Genomic DNA, 24,148 nt, shown 5'->3' with positions numbered 1-24,148 from the left:
GTAATAAAAATCAATCTTAGAGTAAAAAAACAGTAATGCTTTGTCAGTACCTTAAACTATGAAGATTTTCCTGTGGGAAAATTACATTTGATCGTCTCTTCTTTATTGTTATATTCTGAAAATAATATTTCTTATTTCCCTCACCTATCTATGTTATCATTGCACAGGAAATTCTAAAATAGCATTGTTTTAGGTAATATATATAGCAGAGTAGAGTGGGACAGAAAAGGCATAGAGGAAATCCTCACAGATGCCAAGACATTAGGAACCAACATCTATCCTTCCTGTACTATTTTCATAATAATTATTAAATTATTGTGGCAGTTAAGAATATCTGCCACAATAATTAAATTAGTGTAGCAGTTAAGAATATCTGTCACATATCTGTTTTATTACTAGAAACTTGAATATACAGTACTACCCCTGGGATGGTTCAAATAAGAAAGCTCCCCATAGCTTCATATATTTGAATACTTAGTCACCAGTTAGTGGAACTGTTTGGAAAGGATTAGTAAGTCTTGTTGGAGGAGGTGTGTTACTGAGAGTAGGCTTTAAAGTTTCCAAAACCCACACCAGGCTCTCTCTCTCTGTCTCTCTCTGTCTCTCTCTGTCTCTGTCTCTCTGTCTCTCTCTCTCTCTCTCTCTCTCTCTCTCTCTCTGTGGTGTGTGTGGGGGTGTGGGTGTCTGTCTCTCTCTCTGTGTCTGTCTCTCTCTGTCTCTCTGTCTCTGTCTCTGTGTGTGTGTGTGTCTCTCTCCCTCAGACTTGTGGATCAGATGTGAGTTCTCAGCTGCTTCTCTGGCACCACGCTCCTCTGCATGCTGATAATGGACTAAGACTCCAAAACTGTGATCAAGCCCTCAATTAAATGCTTTCTGTCTCTTCACAGCAACATAACAGTAACTAGGACAACCCCTTTAAAAGTGTACGATTTAGTAGGAAAAATGAATTTGAGAGAGGGAAAAGGGGTTACATGGAAGGATTTGGAGGGAGAAAAGGGAAAATAATGCAATTCCATTTTAATTTCAAAAAATGAAAAAGAATGTTAATTCACGCAGGAATGACTTACTTTTAAAACCTTCTGAACAAACATGCCTTGAGCCAAAACAAGTTAAGGGTTGTGGTTTGTTTTTGCTTTGATTCTACAAAACACAATGCACACTTCTTGGAAACTGTGGGCCTCTCCACAGGTCAGATGAGGAAGGGATTTTATAAGGTATGTAATTTCCAGAGAGAATGTAAGGATGGATTAGGGGAAACTCTAGGTTTCTACCATTTAAGACTCTAAACATCATTTAAACCACTATTTGACTAAAGACAAAATTGAAACCAAATTTATAAATATGCATATAATAATATTCAAAAAATTTTGGAAAAGCCTTAAACTATACTATAATGTCCTAACAGTGTTTTGTCTCTACAACTGCTAGCAAGGAATAACAGGAAAAAATAACAAAGCTCACATTCCAGGAGGTAGTAAGATAGCTTTAAGATGAGAAGGAAGGAATTTATTTTAATCTAATCAAAATTAAAAATTAATACTTTAAAATAAATGAATGAATCCAGTATTTTGTGCTCTGAAGCCAAAATACACTTGATCTTAGCCAAAAGGCCGAGAAGCGATGTCTGAAGCCAAAATAGTGGTAATAATGGACATTCTGTTTTATCATTTGGTGATTTGCTGTCTTATCAAGAGAAATCGGACCGTGTGACAAAAGAAGAAAAGAATAATTAACTCTGCAGTGTGGCAATAGATTATACCACATGGCGAATCATTATTTCCTAAGGAAATACTGATTGCCAAGCAGTACTACAGAAGACATTGTAACAGAAGCACTATTGAAGAGCTGCAACCATGCAAGGAAAACAATAGTGAAGACACAGCCCTTTCCTCCCAACTGAGGTACTATGAACCAGAAACAAAATATCAAGGACTAGACAACACAAAAATCTTGAACTGATGGAGGGCATGGAGAAGGAAAGAACACTTCAAAATAACTTTATAAAACTAGGTAACAAAGTAGCTCAGAATCTGTTCAAAACCACTCAGAAGCATTAATATATAAATGTGGGATAAAAATGGCAGCTTTTTAAACAGCACATTGAAACAGCAGTGGACTCAAAGCAAGTTAGCTTTATTATGGAAACATGAGATATCTCAGCACTGCAAAATCTCTAAAAATAATATTCCCAGGGGTATCTACCCTCCATGTTTATTGAAGCATTAGTTGCAACAATCAGGGTATTGAAAACACTAATATTCAACAATAGACAAATACACATATAGATGACATAATTATAATATGTATAGATTTTACAAATACAGTAAAGAGAGAGGAATATTAGTGTTTTAAAAGAACATAATTCATGTAGATCTCATCTATTTCTCCTTTGCTGGGCTATCTATGTGTCCCTCTTAGGGTCCTCCTTGTTAGCTAGCTTCTCTGGAGTTGTGGGTTATAGTCTGGTTATCCTTTGCTTTACATCTAGTATCCACTTATGAGTGAGTACATACTATGTTTGTCCTTCTGAGTCTAGATTACCTCATTCAGGACAATATTTTCTAGTTCCATCCATTTGTCTGCAAAATTCATAATGTCATTGTTTTACTGCTGAGTAGTACTCCATTGTGTTTATGTGCCACATTTTCTTTATCCATTCTTCGGTTGAGGGGCATCTAGGTTGTTTCCAGGTTCTGGCTGTTACAAATAATGCTGCTATGAACATAGATGAGCATGTGTCCTTGTGGTATGATTGAGCATTCTCTGGGGGTGAGGGGGAATAATGGAGGGCAAGGAATGGGGGATGAGGACATAAGGAAATGGGAGGTTCAAGCTGGAAGAGGTACTGAGTGGAAGAGCAAGGAAAGAGATACCATGATAAATGAAGACATCATGGGAATAGGGAGAAACAGAATGCTAGGGAAGTTCCTAGGAATCTACAAGGATGACCCCACCTTAGACTACTAGGAATAGTCAAGAAGGTGCCTGAACTGGTCTACTCCATTAACCAGATTAGTGAATACCCTGTCATCATAGAGCCTTCATCCAGTTACTGATAGAAGCAGATGTAGAGATCCACGGCGGCGCCAGGCCGAGCAACAGGAGTCCAATTGATGAGAGAGGAGGGATTCTGTAAGGAAGAGATATCGAGACCATGATGGGAAAATATACAGAGGGGCCAGCCAAACTAGTGAAAATGTATGAACTGTGGACCAATAGCTGTGGAGCCCCCATGGGACTGTTGTTTAGCTTGAACTGTTTGGGAGGCCCTCAGGTAGGGGGATCGGGATCCATCCCTGGTGCATGAGTGAGCTTTTTGGAGCCCAGTGTCTATGGTGGGACACTTTGTACAACCTTGGGGCAGAGGGGAGGAGCTTGGACCTGCCTCAGCTGAATGTGCCAGACTTTGCTGACTCCTCATGGGAGACCTTGACTTGGAGGAGGTGGGAATGGGAGAAGGGTTGTGGAGGAAGGCTGGGGGTGGGGCGGGAAGAAGGAGGAGGGGGATCTGTGGTTGATATGTAAAATGAATAGAAAATTTCTTAATTAAAAAAATACTCAAAAAAAGAACATAATTCTATTTGTGACAATCCAGACAGACCTGGAGAACATTATCGTAACTGAAGTAAGTCAGAATTACAAACACAAACCATATTCTCCTATGTACAATCTAAAATGATCAAGCTCAGGAATGCTAGAGAGTCATGGTTGCAGGGTCAGGGCAAAGAGGAAATTTCCCAAGTGATACAAAGTTTCAGTACTGCAAGATGAGTAAGTTTTGAAGATTCACTGTACTGTACAGGACTACAGATAAAAATACTATACTGTATACTTACTTCATGCTGAGAGTAAATCTTATGATATTCTTGTCACAAAATAATAATATTGACACTATAAAGGGGCAGAAAGGAAGTAATAAATTCATATACTTGTAGGTTTGATGTTGACTATGATTTCATGGGTGTTCACTTATAGTCACTGAGATTTATACACTGACTATGTAGTACTTAAACACATGCCATTCATGCTGCAATACAGTAGTTACAATGCATGAAGAAACTAATAATAAAAAATGTGCATTACTTAAATACAAAGAAAGGGAAGAACTGACCCAACAGAACTGAAATCCCAGGGTTGATTCAAATATATCATAGTTTTTTGTATGATCATGGTGGTGCCATCATAAGCCACAGCTAACACTTGTAGGAAATAGCATTAAAATAATGACAATATATTTGGAAGGTGGTAAAATTGGAAATTTAATATATGGATACAGTAGAAATATAAATTTAAAATTATTCAATGATTTAATTTAAAAATTAAACTGTAGTGGTAATAAAATGAAAATAGTGACTTTTTAAAAATACTGAATGAGTAGTCAATGTAAATACAATGGACTTTATATAAATATGGTACCAAAAAAACTTCATAAGTTTGATGCAATTCCCCTAGAAATATTTATATACATATTTTCTAGACTTGCAGGAAGAAAATTCTACCTGCTCTCACTATGGTAATTTGAGGAGAAGCCAGGATTAAAACACTAAAATTATAAATGGCTAAGAAAAGGTAGAAGCTGCTAAAAATACACAAAATTATATTAGAATATTGCCTAATACAAGTACAGGTACATGCTTAATGTAGTAGAAAAAAGCATTAGTCGGTGTTTCTTAGAATCATGTCTTGAAGGTTCATATTCTTCTATGAAGTATATTCAATTTTTGTTGTTGTTGTTGTGTTTGGTTTTTTGAGACAGGATTTCTTTGTGTAGCTTTGGAGTCTTTCCTGGAATTCACTCTATAGCCCAGGCTGGCCTTGAACTCACAGAGATCTACCTGCCTCTGCCTCCCTAGTGCTGGGATTAAAGGCATGCGTCACCACTGCCCAGCTGAAGTATTTTCATTTTCAGATAGATCCTTGGCTCAAATTCACTTTGATGACTTTCTATCAAGAATATAAAGCAGTATTTAGAAAGCATAAAATCTCCTTGGTATGTATTGTCAGGAAAGCCCAGGTCCACAGTATATTGTCCGAATCTTTGGAGTAGGGTGTGTGTGTGTGTGTGTGTGTGTGTGTGTGTGTGTGTGTGTGTGTGTGTGTGATGCATGCATATGTTCATGTATTTCTGTTTTTTAAATGTGCTTTATGTTGTGTATAGCAAAAATAGCTTATGTATTAAATAACATTATAACAGGATGATCGACATATTTTTAGAAAGAAAGGGAAAAATATTAAGGTAACATATCAAAAAAATATTAAAACTTCCCTTTTGGGTGTTTTTCTGGTCCTCTCTAGCCACTCAGTATTCATGACACAATAAAATAAGAGTGAAGTCACTGACTCCTATCCTTGGGATTTGGTGCTCAAGGTGATACTCAGTGTGTCCTCTTCATGGTGCTTCTTGTCATCTAGGTGATGTCCATAGTAGGTAACACTAGGATGATCAACCTCATCAACACAGATTCCAGACTTCAGACTCCTACATACTTCTTTTTACATCTGGCTTCTGTTGAGATCTGTTACACATCTGCCATCACTCCCAAGATGCTGCAGAACTTCACAGTAGCAGAAAATTCATTATCATTTGAAGGATGTGTGATGCAATTGTTGGTTTTTGCAACATTTGAAATCAATGATTGTTACTCCATGGCAGCTATGACAGTGGATCAGTGGGTGACATCCACAAGCCTTGCCACCACTCTGCAATCATGACGCCACAAATACGCATCAACTTAGCAGCTGGTTCATATTTTGTGTGAACAATAAATCCTTCTGTTTACAGGCTTTACACATTTCCAGTCCTTCTATAAGTCCAACATCTTCAGTCACTTTTGCTGTAATTTCCTCCCAGTCCTCACCCTGTCTTGTTCCAATGTTGATATTAACTGTATTTGTGGTATTTAACCTGCTGTTCACTGATGTTTGCTATTATCTTCTCCTATGTCATGGCCACCATCCAAAAGATGTTCTCTGCTGTTGGAAAGAAGAAAGTTTTCTCCACGTATGCCTCCTATCTGACAGCAGCCACCATTTTTCATGGAACAATTGCTTATGTGTACTTACAGCTTCATTCTGACCATTCTGAAGAAAGTATAGAGTGGTCTCCATGTACTATTGCATTTTTTAAATTTTTATTTTTATTCTTTATGTAAATTACATCCTGATTGCAGTTTCCCCTACCTCCATTCCTCCCAGTGCCCCCCAACAACTTCCCTCTTCCCTAGATCCACTCCTCCATTTTCCTTCAAAAAAAAAAAAAAAGAGCAGGCCTCCTAGGGACATTAACCGAACACAGCATAACAAGATGCAATAAGACTAGGCACAAACCCTCATATCAAGGCTAGATGAGACAACCCTGTAGGAGGAAAAGGGTCCCAAGTGCAGACAAAAGAGTCAGAGACACCCTCACTCCAACTGCTAGGGGTCCCACAAGAACACCAGGCTAGGCAGCCATAATATATGTGCAACATATAGTTCAGACCTGTACAGGGTTCATGTGTGTTGCTTCAGTCTCTGTGAGCTCCTATGAACCCTGTTTAGTTGATTCTGTGGGTCATATTTTCATAGTGTCCTCGACCACTCTGGCTCCTAGAATCTTGATCTTGGGGTTCCCCTGGCTTCATCTAATGTTTGGCTGTGGGTCTCAGCATCTGCTCCTATCAATTGCTGGATGATGCCTCTCTGATGACAACTGGGCTAGTGTTGTCTCATTTTCATTGCCATATTGAATGCCTTCATCAACAGCTTGAGAAACAAGGAGGTAAATAAAACACTAAAGATGGCAGAGTAAAAGTTCTTCTAGATTGGACCCACAAGTTAAAATTCAATACATCAAAGCATCCAGTACATTTGTTCTACCACAATTTAATGTTTCTAAAATAAGGAACATGTTGGTCTCAACCTCAAACCAATTAATTCTTCATTCAATTAATAATGTCTTAAAATATGGACAACACAGGATCAAGTCCTGCAATAGAAAAAAAAGTGCTCACTAGAAAAACACTGTTTCAGTCTGTGCCTCTGACTTCACCACATCAAGCATAGAAGGGACACACCCTACGTAAAGAGGTGGATACATAGCTGAGGAGACGCCCAATTACACAGCAAAGGCTGTTATATCCTCTCTCTCTACTTAATGGTCAATTTCCTCCTTTGATGACTCCTTAAAGATGGTGTGATTCATTGTATCACCAGGAGACATGAACATTCCCACCAACATATACATATAAAGGCAAGGAAAACATCTTGCACAACATCCACAATATTCTAAGCTCATCATAATTGCTCAATAAATAGTTGTGGAATAAAGAAATGGGCAAATGAAAACAAAATAGAAAGATCAGGAATCTAGATGAGCCCTCTCCTAAGAGTGGGAACAATAACCTCTAGCCCAGCACAGTGGTTTCTGGTGCAGAGAAGTGAGTGGACCTGAAGAAGAGGAGGTGACAAGTACTCTGTGGTCATAGAAGTAGGAACCGACTGAAGAAGCTTGAAAAGCTGCATCATATACCGTATGCCATAAAGTCTAGGACACACGTGCGTGTGATAGAAAAACCTAGAAATCGTTAGTTTAGGTCCTCATTGAAGCAGTCACTACATGGGATCAAATGTGAAAGCATTTTATTCTAGGAATTTTTATATGAAAGGAAATAGAAGGAAGGTTAAGAAAGATGCAAGTCTGGCCCACCCTGCTTCCCAACACCCACCCCCTAAACAAAGAGAGAGAGAGAGAGGAAGGAAGACTGGGTGGAAGCATTTTTACCCGATCATAAAGTAGGAGGAAGACTTGGTAAAGATACCATGAAAACTTAATGCCAAAATGGCCTGACAAAGGAGTCCTGTGTCTCTCAGCAGTGGAACTGCCTCAGGACTCCTTTCCCAAACAATTGCTGGCAGGAAACAGTTACACTCTTGCCGTGAGTCTAGTCATTTATTCACATGGCTACCACACACAGGAATGAATAAAGTCATTTGATTTCATTCTAAACACATGATAGGATATTAGGCAGCAGTAATATATATGCGCGCGCGTCTGTGTGTGTGTGTGTGTGTGTGTATGTGTGTGTGTGTGTGTGTGTGTGTGTGTGTGTGTGTAATGTTCCACAAGACCTGCACACAAAATAAGATATAAAAAGGAGAATGGGAGTTCCAAGATGGTGGCGGCAGTGTGTGCGTCTCGGGTGTCCGGGCTGCTGGGCCGGGCCCTCCCACGGGTGGGGCGGCCCATGTCGAGTGGTTCCCACGGCGAGGAGGGTTCAGCTCGCATGGGGAAGGCCCTCACCTACTTCGTGGCGCTGCCCGGGGTGGCAGTGAGCATGCTCAACACCTTCCTCGCGTCGCGGCGAGGCGAGCACGAGAGACCTGAGTTCGTCGCCTACCCCCATCTCCGCATCAGGACCAAGCCCTTCCCCTGGGGAGATGGTAACCATACCCTGTTCCACAACCCTCATGTGAACCCACTTCCGACTGGCTATGAAGACGAGTAAAGAGAACCTGGACCTTCCCCCAGACGGCAAGGGACCACAGCACTGGTATGGACCATTACTCGGTGTGTGGACCATTACTCGGTGTGTGGACCATGAAAGCACATCTTTCCTTGTATCAAAAGGTGACCATTACACCAATCTTCCATCCCTTTGCTCGTAAGAGGAGATGGCTTAAATAAATAACTTAAACTACATTGTTCATGAAAAAAAAAAAAAAAGGAGAATGGGATTGTCTGGAAAGAAGTAAGCCTGAGTGGGAAGGAGAAAAAAAGGGAGTAATAGGGGTCAAATGTGATCATAATATATTGTATACATTTATATAACTGTCAAAAATAAAAGTTTTAAAAATTGGTACACAAGTTTAAGGCACTTGAGAAACAATAAAAATATTTTATCAATCTTACTTTTTAAAAAAGCTAATGGAATACTGCTACCTCCATCCATAAAGTCTATTTTATTGCTATTGAGAAAATCTAAACATCTTAGAAGAAAATGGGCCCATGGAACAGAGGAAGTATACATAACACAGTATACACAATTAAAGTCCCTGCACTGGATGGCATACTTAATATCCAATGCTAATTGTGGAGCAATCGTGACAGTATGTTAGAAAGCAGAACTCCAGCCACTCTGATTTCTGTACACTAAGTTTATAATGCAAATGTTATAAACATGATTTTTTAACTTTAAAAAACAATAGTTTCTAAGGCTTGTTTTTGCACAAAATATGACAGAACTTTACAGAGATCCTCAGGAAGTCATTTGTTACTTAGCCGCAACCGCACCCTCGAAACTGTGCTATTCAAGAGCCAATACATGAAAAGAAACTAGTTGGGCGATCAGGCAAAACTGAAGGCAAAGATGGGTGATATCTGAAGTGAATTCAGTGAACTTCCACTCTCAGTGGGTGAACACAGGCTACAAAGACCGAACCCAAGGCTAACACTTATACTCTACCTTTGTGGAGAGACCACCAGCTCTAACATAAACACGTGACCTGGCACTCCTGTTCACTATAACTTTCCTGGACAAATTTCATCATTATCCTTTTTAATACTGAGGCAACATGGAAGTGGCCACTCACCAAGCACTTGTAAACATTCGGTGAAGAAGATGAGGCTGCTGTGCTGACTCCATGAGTTAAATATCTTACTGCACAAGCCTGACTACTGGCATGTAGTAGCTCGAGCTCCAAAACTCAGTGAAAGGAGAAAGCCAACTCTTGAAAGTTGTTCTCCGACCTCTACTCTACATGTGTCCCATGGCACACATAAGCACACACAAGGAGGAGGAGGACGATGACAAGAGGAGGGGGAAATTTTTTCAAGAAAAAAGACAAAACCCATCCTACAGCAGTATTTCAGGCATTAAGAACAGATCTTCTACTAAGGTAGCAGCTGCCCTGGGGAGAAGAGCTAAGGTTCTGTCACCAACTACTGAGCAGTTGCGCTCCAGCATCCAGAGAAATGGAAGCCCACGGTATCACAGCAAACTTTCAGAACAAGTGTGAATTACACATCAGCTACATAAGCAGCAGTATGTGACCAGGCCCCAATGATAATTCTAGACTAGGGATGGGGAGATGCTCAGTGAGTAAGAACATTTGTTCTGCAAGCATAAGGAACTGAGTTAAAACCCCCGACATCTATGTAAATAGGCAGGCATGGCTGCACGTGCCTGTGACCTCAATATCAGAGTATGGAGAGTTCGAGAACCTGCTGGCCAATCAGCCTAGTCAAAGGAGCAAGCTTCATATTCAGAGAGAGACCCTGTCTTGAGGCCATAGGCAGTGAGAGATAAAGATACCTGACATCATGTTCTGGCTTCCATATGGACACACATACCAGCACACTAATGGGCATAACACAGAGAGAGAGGCGGGGGAGGGGAGGGAGAGGGAGAGGGAGAAAGAACACCTGCCAACACCACAGGCTCTGATGAATTGCTTGTGTTGCCAACTGCATGCATGTGGCCACATGCTAATGCGGAAGGAAAACATTAATGAAAACAACAGCTACTTTATGTTTGTACTCTCTGAGACTTCACTCTGTTATCGCCCTTTGCTGGTTTAATAAATCTCTACCTGCACATATAGTGCCTTCCTGCTGTCACGGTCAATTCAAGTTTTATAACAGGTTACTGTAGACTGGGTCATGTCTTATTAATATAAATTTATTTCTTAATGTTCTAAAGACTGGAACAGTTTCACTCCTAAATCCCTAAATTCATATCCTACTCATGTATAAATATAGTGTTTTTGTTTCAATAGCCTGAAAAAAAATCTTAGTTCAGTCCAGCATCATCTTCACAGCCCAAGATGCCATCTAAATATCAGATATGAATGAGAACTGAGCTTTAATTTATGTCTAGGCAAAGTTCCTTTCCAGCTATGAATCTGTGAAGCAGAATAACTTATCTGTGAGACAAGCATAAAATAAAATAAACATTTTCTTTCCCAAAGCCAGCCAACAGGGCCACTGGATTAGCATCTAAACCAAGTTGTTGAAAACTCATCCTGACAGCCCACTCAGGCACTACTGTAGTCCCCTGTCTTAGTTAGGGTTACTAATGCTGTGATGAAACACCGTGAGCAAAAGCAAGTCAGGGAGGAAAGGGTTTATTGAGCTTACACTCCCAGATCACAGTTCACCATTAGAGGAAGTCAGCACAGGAACGCCAACAGGGCAGGAACCTAGAGGCAGGAGCTGGTGCAGAGGTCATGGAGGGGTGGTGCTTACTGGCTTTCTCATCATGGCTTTCTTCAGACTGCTTTCTTATTGAACCCAGGACCACCAGACCAGGGATGGCAGCACCTGCAGTGGGCTGGTCCCTCCCCCATCAAACACCAATTAAGAAAATGCCTTACAACTGGATCTTGTGGAAGCATGCTCTCAACTGAGGTTCCTTCCTTTCAGAAGACCCCAGCTGGTGTCAAGTTGACATAAAACTAGACAGTACATCACCCATGAAAAGTTCTGCTGGTCCAGGGATTGTACCATGGCTCCAGCTCCACAAGCCTGGTCCACCTATGGTTTATTTGTGTTTTGGTCTTGTACTTTGACAAGCATGCCCCCAGAACTGGAGCATCCTGAACCTGGAGTGAGAGAGGTAACCCAGATGAATTCTGAATTATCTGCAAGGTCTTTCTTTCCTTGCCTTGAAGAGTATCTCATCTATACATGTAAATATTTTGTAGTGTGGCTCTGAAGGGTCTAACAGATCTGATGTATAACCTTTTTTTTTTTTTTTAATTTCATTTTCTCTATCTTCTTTGGTCTTTCTGCTGGACAGCCTCATCTTTATTCTTGGATGGATGGAATCTCCTTGCCAAGACAGTTTTTCAACATGGATAAATGTTATCTTTAAAAGATTCCTACACCGATATCGTGATCTGAGTGCTCTTCCATGCTTTCCAAAACCATCCTTGGAGAGAAATGTGAGAGAGACCATAAAGACTACCACAGGTTCACTGAAATCAAGTAGTAGAGGAATGTAGTGGAAAAGATAAATATACTTGCTACTCCAAGTAACATGGGCCTAGGAAATGAGAGGTCAGTAAAAGCTTGATGATGACCTGGAGGATATTTTTATCTTTGTAACTAAAGACATGCATGTAGACATTATCCAGCCTTTCTTGTCATTTTTGTCCTTTCTTTTTTTATTTTTTGTTCCTGCTTTAAAAGGTAATGTGAAAGAGATAGACTGAAGAAGGTAAAATCCATGTACCAATTGCTGGACTCTACTGTAGAGTCTACAGGGAACAAACTAGGAATAGCTGTACCTCAACTATTGTGGTGGTATTGTGTTCCCCAAAATATTGTGCACCCTAATAAACTTATCTGGGGTCAGAGACAGAACAGCCACCAGATACAAAGGCTAGAAAATGGTGGCACTCACGCCTTTAATCCTAGCACTCCAGAGGTAGAAATCCCTCTGGATCTCTGTGTGTTCAAGGCCACATTGGAAACGGCTAGGCATGGTGACACATGCCTTTAATCCCAAGGAGTGGTGGTAGAAAGCAGAAAGGTATATAAGGCATGAGGACCAGAAACTAGAAGCATTTGGCTGGTTAAGCTTTCAGGCTTCTAGCAGCACAGTTCAGCTGAGAGCCATTTGGATATGAGGACACAGAGGCTTCCAGTCTGGGGAAACAAGACCAGCTGAGAAGTTGGCCAGGTGAGGTTAGCTGTGGCTTGTTCTGTCTCTCTGACCATCCAGCATTTCACCCCAATAACTGGCCCCGGGTTTGATTTTATTGATAAGACTCTCTAAGATTCCTGCTACAAACTATCTCAGGAGATAAATGGCAATGGAAATCATTAGTTTTGAAAAAAGTCAAGATCCAAGAAGATAGTAAGAAAACACACACAAAGACCAAATTGGTTTTATTTCAGGGACTCAAGGATAGTTCAACATGAACAAATTAATAAATAATACAGCATATCAGTAGGCATAAGGACATAAATCACATGATCACTTCAATCAACCCAGAAAATGTATATGTAAAGGTTCAACATCACTTCATGATAAAAGCTCTAAAGAATCTAAGACTCAAAGGATCATATCTCTCCATAATAAAGGCTACATAGTAAATGGGGGAAAGATAGCATGTTCTTAAAAATCAGGAGTGTAATGAGGATGCCCACTCTCTCTGCTTTCAATCATTATACTGCTCAAAGTCTGAGATGCAGAATAAGATACAAGAAGGAAACAAAAATAATAGAAATAGGAGAGGAAGAGGTCAAAACCCTTAGGACTCTGGTACAAATATTTTAGAACTCATAAACACTTTCAGAAAAAAAAACAAGACATAAAATCAACGTACAAAAATCAGCAGTTTAGTAATGAACTCAATAAGAAAGAAATTTGGGGGAGGGAGGCACATTCCCAATGCCTTAAAAGAAAGAAAAATATTTAAGAATAAAATTAACCAAAGAGGAGAAAGATCTCTACATTGAACATGTTAAAGTGCTGAAAAAAGAAACATGCTGAGCAGGTTTAATATTATGAAATGACCCTTTTACCAAAAGTAATCTACAGATTTAACAGGATCTCTATCAATATCCCACTATGATATTCTTCACAGAACTAGAAAAAAGTCCTAAAATACCTACAGAAGCACAAAAGGTACCAAATAGCAATCCTAAGCAGAGAGAGCAATAGTGTAGGTATCACAGTGTCATGCTGACGTTGTTTGAATAAGAAATGTCCCCCACAGGCTAATGTGCTTAGATTTTGGTCCCCAGCTGGTGGCCCTGTCTGGAAAGGTTAGATGAAGCCTTGCTGGAGGATATACTGGGAGGTTTTATAGCCTGACCTCACTTTCTGCTCTCTATCTCTGCCTCTCTATGTGCAGATATAGTGTGACCAGTTAGCTTCCTGACTGCCAGGCTAGCCCTGTGCACCTACTGCCACACCTTCCCCTCCAAAATGGACTCCATCTCCTCTGGAGCTCTATCTCCCTTTCCTTTAGTGCCTTTATCAATGTCTTCTATCACAGCAATAGATAGTTAACTAATACACATTCTTTCAGATTCATTAAAGTTCCAATGTTAGTAGATCTCAAAGTCTCTAATTCACAAACTTGACCTAAAGATTCTGGTATTTTAAAGTGCAACTGAAATAAAGGTTGTCTTCTTGGAGGATAATTTTTAAAAATACATAATTCTTTCAGGAAAAATAAAAAATGAAAAGTTTTCTTCTTTAAGTGAACATCTGAGAGATAGTCACTGTGACAATATGAAATACATTAAACCAGCAGGAACTTTAATGTCACACCAGAGATTATATGTCAATAAGTTTAGGTAAAACTTGAATTTTTTTTAAGAGAGCTGTGTTTATTGCTGATTACAGTAACAAACATAATGAAGTAGACACAAACACAGATTTTTGGACCTGAGAATATTTACAGCCTTATTCATAACAAGGAAGGAAAATGTCTATTATCTAACAAGGCACCATTTTAAAACGCAGAAGTCCCAATGAAATAAGCTTTCTTCTCTGGAAAGCTTACATTTTTGTAAGTATAAAATAACCAGTGAGCATTGTTTCCCTGTTGTATTCCAGTCCCTGGAACCTGAGATCTCAGGGGAGTGAATGTTGATCCCTTAGTCCCCAACTATAAACTCCTGATGGGAAACAACAAAATAGAGAGACCTTGGTGGGCAATTACCAGCTGCCAAAAGTGAATCAGGAAGCAACTTCAGTGTGAGTAAAACAAAACAAATGATATTCACAACATCAGTTGTATGTGTTTGGAACAGGTGATATGGAACAAAGGGTCAGAGACCAAGTTCCAGCATGTTTCACCCAAGACCAGGAATAACGAGTCTATCTCTAGTGATACAATAGAAATTGAAGAAACAGATTGAGCTGGAGTTGCCTGGGAAAACATATGAACAACATCAATGAATGAGCGTAAGAAGTTCTTCATGCCTTATCATATGTGTTACAATGATTAATATTTTTATTTATTACTTTGTTTCTGATTTCAGGATTTCAGTTTAACTAAGATAAAATTTAGTTTAACATATTTGAGTTCTCCCCCTTTGTTATTTTTCAATTTATTTTTACTTTCACACATGTATACAATGAAATATGATCATATCCACCTCTATTTTCTCCTTCCAACGCCTCCTAGGGCTGCCTCAACACATCCCCTCCCTGTTACTGTTGTTGTTGTTCAATAACCTGATGATGTCAATTTTTCATTATTTTTTCACATTCTTTTTTTTTTTTTTACTTTTACTGAAAATAGGTATTTTTCTCACGTAATATATCCTGACTGTGGTCTCCCCTCCCTCTACTCCTCCCAGTTCCTCCCCACCTCCCCTCCCATCCAGATCCACCTTCTTTCTTCTCCCATTAGAAAACAAACAAGCTTCTAAGGGATAATAATAAAGTAAAATATAATAAGATAAACAAAACTAACACATCAGATTAGACAAAACAAACAAAAGGTAAAGAGCCCAAGAAAAGGGCTCTTTATATGTTTACATCATTTCATATAATTATATTATCTCCCCCGTATCTTTGCTTCCCCCCAATCATCCCATATTCCACCTCCCATTTTGCTCTCTTTCAAATCTGTGGTCTCTTTCTTGATTAATTGTTGTTACATAAATATATACACAAATATATCCCTAAACACGTAAGTACAACTGCTCAGTCTGTGTAATGTTACTTGTATGTACGTTTTCAGGGCTGACCATTTGGGGAAGACTGTTTGTCCCTCTCTCAGCATTTCCTTAGTTGCCTGTAGGTCTTTGTTTTGGTTGAGGTCTTGTGACCTTTTCTCCATCCATGTTAGTATATCTAATGATGATGGTAACTAATTTCTGTGTCCTTTCAATACTAGCCCCCAGCTGGAAAATTCACTTAAGTGGAATCATTGTTATTTTTCTATCAGAACTTCAGTTTACATACTCTCTGACTTATTGTAGACCCCTCAAACAAGTGCCTTTACTCACTGGATAGAAGTCTCCCAAAGACACCTGTGTTTATATATTTTATCACAGATTTGCCATAGAAGGCAACTTAGGCAAGCTCATTAGCCCTTAGTGTTCAACACATGTAGAGTGGAATTGTTTTTCACTCCATCACTACCGTACCACACTGTGTGTATTTCTCAAGATATTGAAAAGAGTGAGGGCACCCCATAGTGATTGCAGGCTTAATTTGCTATATTTCCATCACGGAAGGTACATTCTTGCCTAAAACTGGTCATGTCATGTTTGGAACACACCTCCACCTGGCATCACTGATCTCTGAGTCAAGGAGCCCAACACTAACATCTCCAGGAAGTTGTTTTTCATTCTCAAACAAATTTCTGTTATTCTACCTATTCAAAATGTACAAAGATAATTTAAGTTAATGTGAGATAGGGATATAGCTCAGCTGACAGAGTACTTGTCTAGCATTCACAAAGCCCTGGTTCAATCCTCACCACCACATAAATCAGGCAGGGTGGTGCATTCCTGTAATCCAAACACTCAAGAGGCAGAATCAGGGAGATCAAAAGCTCAAATCATTCTTAGCTACACAGCTACCAGTCTATAAACAAATAAATAACACTCCCATAATTACAATCTAATTTCTGCAACTCATTTTTTTTATTATTCACTTTTCCACTTGAGAGATGTAACCACATAGATGTTCGCATTGACTTTCACAATAGTTCATTTTTCATGACTTTTCTGCTGTGAACATTCATATATATGAGTGTATATATGTATATGTGTGAACATGTATGTATATGTGTGTGTGTGTATGCATACATGTATATTGTCAATATCCTAGTATATGTGGTCATTAATTTCTCTGGATATGCACCTGTACTGAAAATTCCAAATCAAAGGGAGGCAGGGCTCAAATTTAACTAATATTTCTAAATTTGTCTCCAGATGAGATAATTCACCTCTCTAATGGAAGTATGTGAGATCATGTAGTTATACATTTTCAACTAACTGCAAATTTTTTTCAATCTTTTTTTTATTTTTTTTAATTTATTTTTATTTTGCAATACAATTCAGTTCTACATATCAGCCATGGATTCCCTTGTTCTCCCCCCTCCCGCCCCCCTCACCTTCCTCCCAGCCCACCCCCCATTCCCACCTCCTCCAGGGCAAAGCCTCCCCCACGGACTGAGATCAACCTGGTAGACTCAGTCCAGGTAGGTCCAGTCCCCTCCTCCCAGGCCGAGCCAAGCGATCCTGCATAGGCCCCAGTTTCAAACAGCCAACTCATGCAATGAGCACAGGACCCAGTCCCACTGCCTGGATGCCTCCCAAACAGATCAAGCCAATCAACTGTCTCACCTATTCAGAGGGCCTGATCCAGTTGGTGACCCCTCAGCCATTGGTTCATAGTTCATGTGTTTCCATTTGTTTGGCTATTTGTCCCTGTGCTTTATCCAACCTTGGTCTCAACAATTCTCGCTCATATAAACCCTCCTCATTCTCGATAATTGGACTCCCAGAGATCCACCCGGGGCCTAGCCATGGATCTCTGCATCCAGATCCCTCAGTAGTTGGATGGGGTTTTTAGCACGACAATTAGGGTGAACTAACTGCAAATTTTAAATTGACAAGCACACAATTATACTTTAATGGATTTATTTACATATAAGTACCTTTTATGTTTCTATTGATTGTTTATGGTTTCATTTTAGTAATGGTCTGGTTTGGGTCATTTGTGAATTTTTCCTTGAGGCTCACTTTGAGAAATCCTTTATATCTCCTGGACACTAATCCTTTGACATTTGAGTATGTCACAAACAAATTTCTAGATAGTATCCGGTCCTTTGTTAATATCTTCAATGTTTAATCCTTCTGCTTTTGCATTTTCTTTAAATTTTATCTGTGTATCTCTCACATTCATTCTGCTGTGTTTTCCTACCAAAGCTTTGAAATCTAAATCTTTATGTCATCTGCAACTGCTTTTGTAAAATTTGAAGCAAGACTCCAGTATTTTGCATATGTGTGTGTGTGTGTGTGTGTGTGTGTGTGTGTGTGAGAGAGAGAGAGAGAGAGAGAGAGAGAGAGAGAGAGAGAGAGAGAGATTCATAGCACCAAATATAGAGCATCATTTTTCATGGACTCTGTTTTCATATGTCAGCTTTCTACAGGCTAATGGGTCTGATTATTATTTCATTTTCCAAGCACTACAGACACATTAGTCCCTTCTCACCTGCACCAGATTGTCTTTATTATTACTGCTTTATGAGACTCCTGAAAATCTGCTAGAACAAGTCCCCACCTTGTTTCCCTTTAAAATTGTCTCATCTATCCTTGGCTCTTTTTTCTTCCATATCAAATTTAGAATAGGCTTGTTGAAGTTTATTTAAAAGTCTATCTAGCATTTGATAAGAATTACATTGAATTGGTAAGTTAATGGGTAGTGGTAATGTTTAACAACGCTAGGTTCTTATCCACAACACAGTCTGAATTCAGTCTTCTTTATGCTCTCAAAATTTTGATTTTCTCAGTAAGTTTTATGAACATTCTTTGCTGTAGTTGTACTTATTTAGTTTATATTTGTTGTTATTAGAGTATTTTGGGTTTTGTTTCATTTTGGTTTGTTTTTACTTCAGGGATAAGGATTAAACCACCAAGGGCTTCAAGGATACTAGGTAAGTGCTGTACTATTGATCCACACCCTCAGCTCTGAACATTTTAAATAAAAATCATCTGTCTTGATTAGGGGAAAGGGCAAGTCATTGTCTCAGTTGTCTATCCACTGGTGAGTGCACATTTCCAAACCCATCAGCATACAGACGGCCCTGAATTCACTCAGGAGGTCACAGAACAAAAAGACATGAATGTGAAAAGGGAACTTGTAGGGAGGAGCTGAGTGGGGGGTGATGGAGTTGGAGGGAGATGAGTGAAGGTGGGAAGTGAGAGCAATCAGAATCCATTATATGTATTATGAAATTGTGCAAATGTAATTAGTAAAAGCATTGTCTGTTATAAATATGAATGGAATTGGCCTTTGTATGTTAGACTAATGTCTAATGACTTTACTAACCTCACTAAGAGTGTATAGGCTAATTCTGAGATTCTCAATGACGACAAACACATCATTAAAAATAGTAACAACTGTGGTCTCTCCATATTCTCACGGTTCCCTTGGTTTCATTTTCATGCCCTTCTGCCCTGCCTAAGACTTAAGGTGAGTTTGAATAGATTCAGGGATGGAGGACATTATCATCATATTACTTCAGTTATAAGTACTATTTTTCATAGCTTACAAATAATATTATTTAGTACAACAATATGGCAAAAAAAAAAAAACTAAGCCAGATTAACACAGTCCCCTTCTATTTCCATTTTTCTAGTAGTCTATGGTGAAAATTCACTGAATTTTACCAACTGATTTTTGGTATATATTGAGAAGATCAAATGGCTGTCTTCCTTTTAACATGTTAATATGGAAGTTATGCATTCTATGCACTCGTTCCTGGAAACGTGGAATGATATGTTTTACTGGTGAATCTGAAAACAGCCCATTTTGCTCTGCTTTACCCAGAGCCTCCTGGGAGCCCCAGGGCTTCCAGAGATTGCTGAAACTCACATCCCTGCACTCCAGAGGTGTGCTGTCTTGCAATTGCAAAAGGCATTACTAGTCACTGCTGCCAAGACTGGAATGGCAGGTCTCTCTGCTTTCTCTGCCTGTTGCCAACAACTAACTTACCTCATCAATTTAAAAGCTTTCTCCAGGACTCTATAAAGATTATATTATAGTCTCTATTAAATACAGTTTATTTTCTTTTTCAACTGGTTAAAAAAACTGAGAAGAAGGGAAATAGCTATTTTCTGATGCATCCTCTGTTTCCACTGAAATTTTGTTCCGTACATAGCTACATCTTGTGAGGAACTGTGCACTTTAAAGATACTTGCAGCTATACCATGTTAATGAGTTAAGATCCAACTTTCTTACACTGTCATCAGGGTTACATTCATCTCATGAAATGAGTTAGAGAATGTTCTCTTTTAAGATTTTTAGAGGGGAAAGTGTGTAGATAGATAGATAAATAGATAGATAGATAGATAGATAGATAGATAGATAGATAGATAGATAGATAGAGATATAGAGATATAGATATAGATAATTAGAGTTAGTTCTTCCACAGTTGAGACTATCTTCACTCAAACAGGTGATACTAATGTTTTGGTGAGTAGATTTTTAATTAGGAAGTCAAATCCTTTAGTATTTTGAGCATATTGAACTGAGGATAGAAAGATGACTCAGTTGGGGAAAAAAAGCATTCTTGCAGAGGACATAGGTTTGATTCCCAGTACCCACATGGTAGCTTACAACTGTCCATCACTCCAATTCCAGGAGATCCAACACTCCCTTCTGTCTCTGTGGACACCACATGTACTTTCCGGCAACTCGCATACATGCAGGCAGAATACTCATACACATAAATAAACATTGAAAGAAACTATTGAAGTATTTGGCCATAAAGTAATACATACCAACTATTATCAATCTCTCTCTTCAAGGTCCATAAATTAATAAATACTGGGTCTGGGAAGAAAAAGCACCATAGGTAAAGTGCTTGCCATCCGAGTATGAGAATGAGAGTTCAATCCCCAGGGGGGAAAAAACTGGTATGGTGATACAAGCTTGTAATTCCAGTGCCAGGAAAGTAAACAGGCAGATCTTTGAGCTCTCTGTTCAGCCAGCTTAGACTACTCAAAGAGCTTCAGGCCAGTGAGAGAGCCTGTCTCCAAAAATATGGTAAGTGGCACCTAAGAAACAACTCCCAAGATTTACAACTAGCCTCATATGCATGTGCATCCAGACACTGAACAAAAAATGAGGAAACAAAAAAAAAATCACATTAAGTAAAAGATACAAAATAGCACTTTTCAATAAGTTAGAACAACAATCCACTGTAAGAAAATTCCCTTGTTACATTTGTGCCTTCTGAGGGAAGGAATGAAATGAACAGACATGTTTTGTTTTTTGAAAACACAACTTTAAAGTAAAAAATGTAACCAATTACTTCAAATTTAACATTTCCATAGAAGATACTATAAATAAAGTTTACAAATGACATAATCTCTGAAAATCTTTAGCTGATAAAGAACTCAAATCCAGGATTTTTTAAAGACAACATTCTAGTTATATATTGCCAAAAATGTAAACAGCCAATTTGTAGAAAAGTAGAATAATGTAGTTCTAAGAATATTGGAGAGTGACCAAATTAATTCATGTCTAAAATGGTAAAAATGAGATATGGCTTTACATATTTTTCAGACCCAGAATAGAAGTAGTGAAGAGATGATGTCCTCAAGAGAATCTCTATGCACCTTAGCAACATTCACACCTGTGCAGTAGCAACAAAAGTCAGAAGATGCTCAGCCAAGCTCACTGTTTACACATTGCACTCAAAGTCAATGACCTCTGTCTTTAGAAATGTGTCTCTAGGAAAGTACATAGGTAATTATGAAAGATAGATACCATTAGTCAGAGCCACTGAAAGTGTGGTTCGTAGATCAGCATCACATCTGGGGCTCTGTCTTACCAGGCCATGACGGTATGAATAAGGAAGTGGAATGGATCATTTAAAACTATGGTAGACTTCCAACAACTCTGAAATCTTTTTATTACGCTTTACAAAAATATTGTACTACAGCAGATTGAGTATGAGAGAGAATGTGAACACATGACATGTATAAACACTTCCACAGAGAACTCTATGTGCCGTGAGTCATGAACACAGTAAGAGAAAGGGGGAATGGGAGAATGTAGAGAAAGTTTGAAACAAAATCACATAGAACCTAAGATGTCAGGGTTTGGGAATCTAAAGATAAGACATAAGCAAATCAGAGTATTTATGTTAAAATATAAAGAACCTAAGAGAAAAATGTAACTAAATAAAAGCATGGTTTGGGGCTGGAGATATGGCTACATGGTTCCAGTGCTTGCAGCACGAGCATGAGGACTTGAGTTCAGATCCCCAGCATCAACATTACAGCCAGGCACAGTGATGCACACCAGTAACCTTGGTGCTAGAGTGGAAACAGGAAGACCCCACGGGCTCCCTAGCCAGCCAATCTAGCCAAACCAATGATCTATATCCAGTGAGAGACCCTGAGTCAAAAGATAAGGTGAATAGCAACAAAGGAAAACATCTGACATTGGCCTCGGGCCTCCACATCCGAACAGAGAAGCTATCACATATGGACACACACACACACAAAAAAAAAAATCTAAAATGTTTTTAATCTAAAAGAAAATGTAAGCCAAGAATGGCAGCATGAATCCACAATCTTAACACTAGGGAGGTCAGAGAGTTAGGCTGGTCCTGGGAGCTTACTGGTGCTCCTAGTCTACACAAACTGGAAAGATCTAAATTCCGTGAGAAATTATCTCAAATAATAAGGTGAACAGCAATGAAACAAGACACCAGATGTCAATATTTGGCCTCCACACATGCCCACAGAAGTGAACATACTTGCAACATATGTATCACTTACACTTTACTAGGTAAATAATTAAGTAAGGTATTCTTTATATCTTTGTTAGTTGGTGTATTTATGGCATGCTTGCTTGTCCCTGAGAACACAGATAGTGCTAGAGGACAATTCCCCAAACTCGATATGGAATGGTCTAAGTTAGGGTGCTGCATTTTAGCTATTTTGATATGTTTTGTTTGCCTTGTTTTGTTTTGAAGACAGGATCTCATGTGCCCCAGCTGGTTCTGGATTTTCCTGCCCCTACTTCCCTAGTATTGGGATTACAGATGTAAGCCACTGTGCCTAGCCCCTCATGTTAACCTTTAAAACCAACATGAGTTGTGTGACAGAACATGTTCTTAGTCTTATTTTGAAACCAAATGTGGTGGAATACGTTCAAGGATAATGCCCTCAGCCTTCTCTACTCTTCTTTCTTTCCAGCCCTTCAGCTGATTTTTAATTTTTTTTTTTTTAACTAACCATGGAACAAAATGACACCAAAGTGACTGAATTCATTCTTCTGGGATTTGCCGGGCAACACAAGTCTTGGCACATCCTATTCATAATATTTCTAATGATCTATGTTGCCACACTCATGGGTAACATTGGAATGATACTGCTCGTCAAGATCGATTCTTCCCTTCACACTCCCATGTACTTTTTCCTCCAACACCTAGCCTTTGTTGATCTCTGCTACACCTCAGCGATCACTCCCAAGATGCTGAAAAACTTTACAGAGACAAAAGCATCCATCTCCTTCACAGGGTGCATGTTACAATTGCTAGCCTATGGTACTTTTGCCACCATCGACTGTTTCATCCTGGCTGCTATGGCTGTGGACCGCTATGTGGCCATCTGTAACCCATTGCGCTATCCCATCGTCATGTCCCAGAGACTCTGCATTCTGCTGCTGGTTGGTTCGTACACCATGGGCTTCCTAAATGCTTCTGTAAACACAGGTTTCACATTTTCACTGAACTTTTGCAAATCCAATGCCATCAATCATTTTTTCTGTGATGAGCCTCCCATTCTTGCCCTGTCATGCTCCAGTATTGATTTCAGTATCATGCTACTGACGGTCTTTGTGGGCTTCAACCTGATGAGCACTGTATTGGTTGTCATCTTTTCCTACATATATATCTTGGCTGCCATCCTAAGGATGTCTTCTGCTGCAGGAAGGAAAAAGGCCTTCTCCACATGTGCCTCCCACCTGACTGCAGTGACCATTTTCTATGGGACTCTCTCCTATATGTATCTACACCCACATACCAGTGAATCCCAAGAGCAAGAAAAGGCAGCTTCTGTGTTTTATGGCATAATTATTCCCATGTTAAACCCCTTAATCTATAGCCTGAGAAACCAAGATGTGATAGAAGCCTTTAAAAAGACAGGAAAGAAATTCTTATAATTTGAGCATCCATTTATAACTCAACATGGTTTATCAAGCAAGTCACCAATTCCCCGTTATTTCTCAACCTCAAATATCATAGCACATGCTGAGTTGCAGCACATGACTTGAAGGCATTATTTCATTATATCAATTGTATTTGATGGGTATAGCAAAACAATTCAAATACTTAAAGTAACTTTCATTCATGATGTTCAAAAAGACGTGTTCGGTGTTGCTTTTGTGCTTCTTGAAAAGATTTGTTTAATTTTAATCATGGGTATGTATGTGAGAGAGTGTATGCCACA

The 24,148-nt window shown here is 39.2% G+C and overlaps 2 protein-coding genes and 2 pseudogenes across 2 annotated transcripts; 3 read left to right on the top strand and 1 right to left on the bottom strand.

The window, feature by feature from the left end:
- Positions 1–1,445: 1,445 nt before the first annotated feature.
- On the bottom strand, positions 1,446–1,622 carry LOC128102795 (uncharacterized; annotated as a pseudogene).
- A 3,686-nt stretch (positions 1,623–5,308) lies between these two features.
- On the top strand, positions 5,309–6,749 carry LOC128100879 (olfactory receptor 5AK2-like; annotated as a pseudogene).
- A 1,398-nt stretch (positions 6,750–8,147) lies between these two features.
- On the top strand, positions 8,148–8,680 carry LOC128102152 (cytochrome c oxidase subunit 6A1, mitochondrial-like). Its single transcript, XM_052725691.1, has one exon. It carries the CDS (start codon positions 8,154–8,156, stop codon positions 8,484–8,486), a length of 333 nt encoding a protein of 110 aa, XP_052581651.1. The 5' UTR covers positions 8,148–8,153; the 3' UTR covers positions 8,487–8,680.
- Positions 8,681–22,934: 14,254 nt separating this feature from the next.
- Positions 22,935–23,861, top strand: LOC128102151 (putative olfactory receptor 5AK3). The gene has a single exon (XM_052725690.1). The coding sequence runs from the start codon at positions 22,935–22,937 to the stop codon at positions 23,859–23,861; it is 927 nt and encodes a 308-aa protein (XP_052581650.1).
- The last annotated feature ends 287 nt before the right edge of the window (positions 23,862–24,148 follow it).

The sequence above is a fragment of the Peromyscus californicus genome, unplaced genomic scaffold, assembly GCF_007827085.1.
Source record: "Peromyscus californicus insignis strain IS unplaced genomic scaffold, ASM782708v3 Scaffold_7__1_contigs__length_154581171, whole genome shotgun sequence".
In the NCBI taxonomy this organism is placed as follows: Eukaryota; Metazoa; Chordata; class Mammalia; order Rodentia; family Cricetidae; genus Peromyscus; species Peromyscus californicus.
The sequence above is the reverse complement of the archived record's forward strand: the minus strand, read 5'-3'. Positions and strand labels throughout refer to the sequence as shown.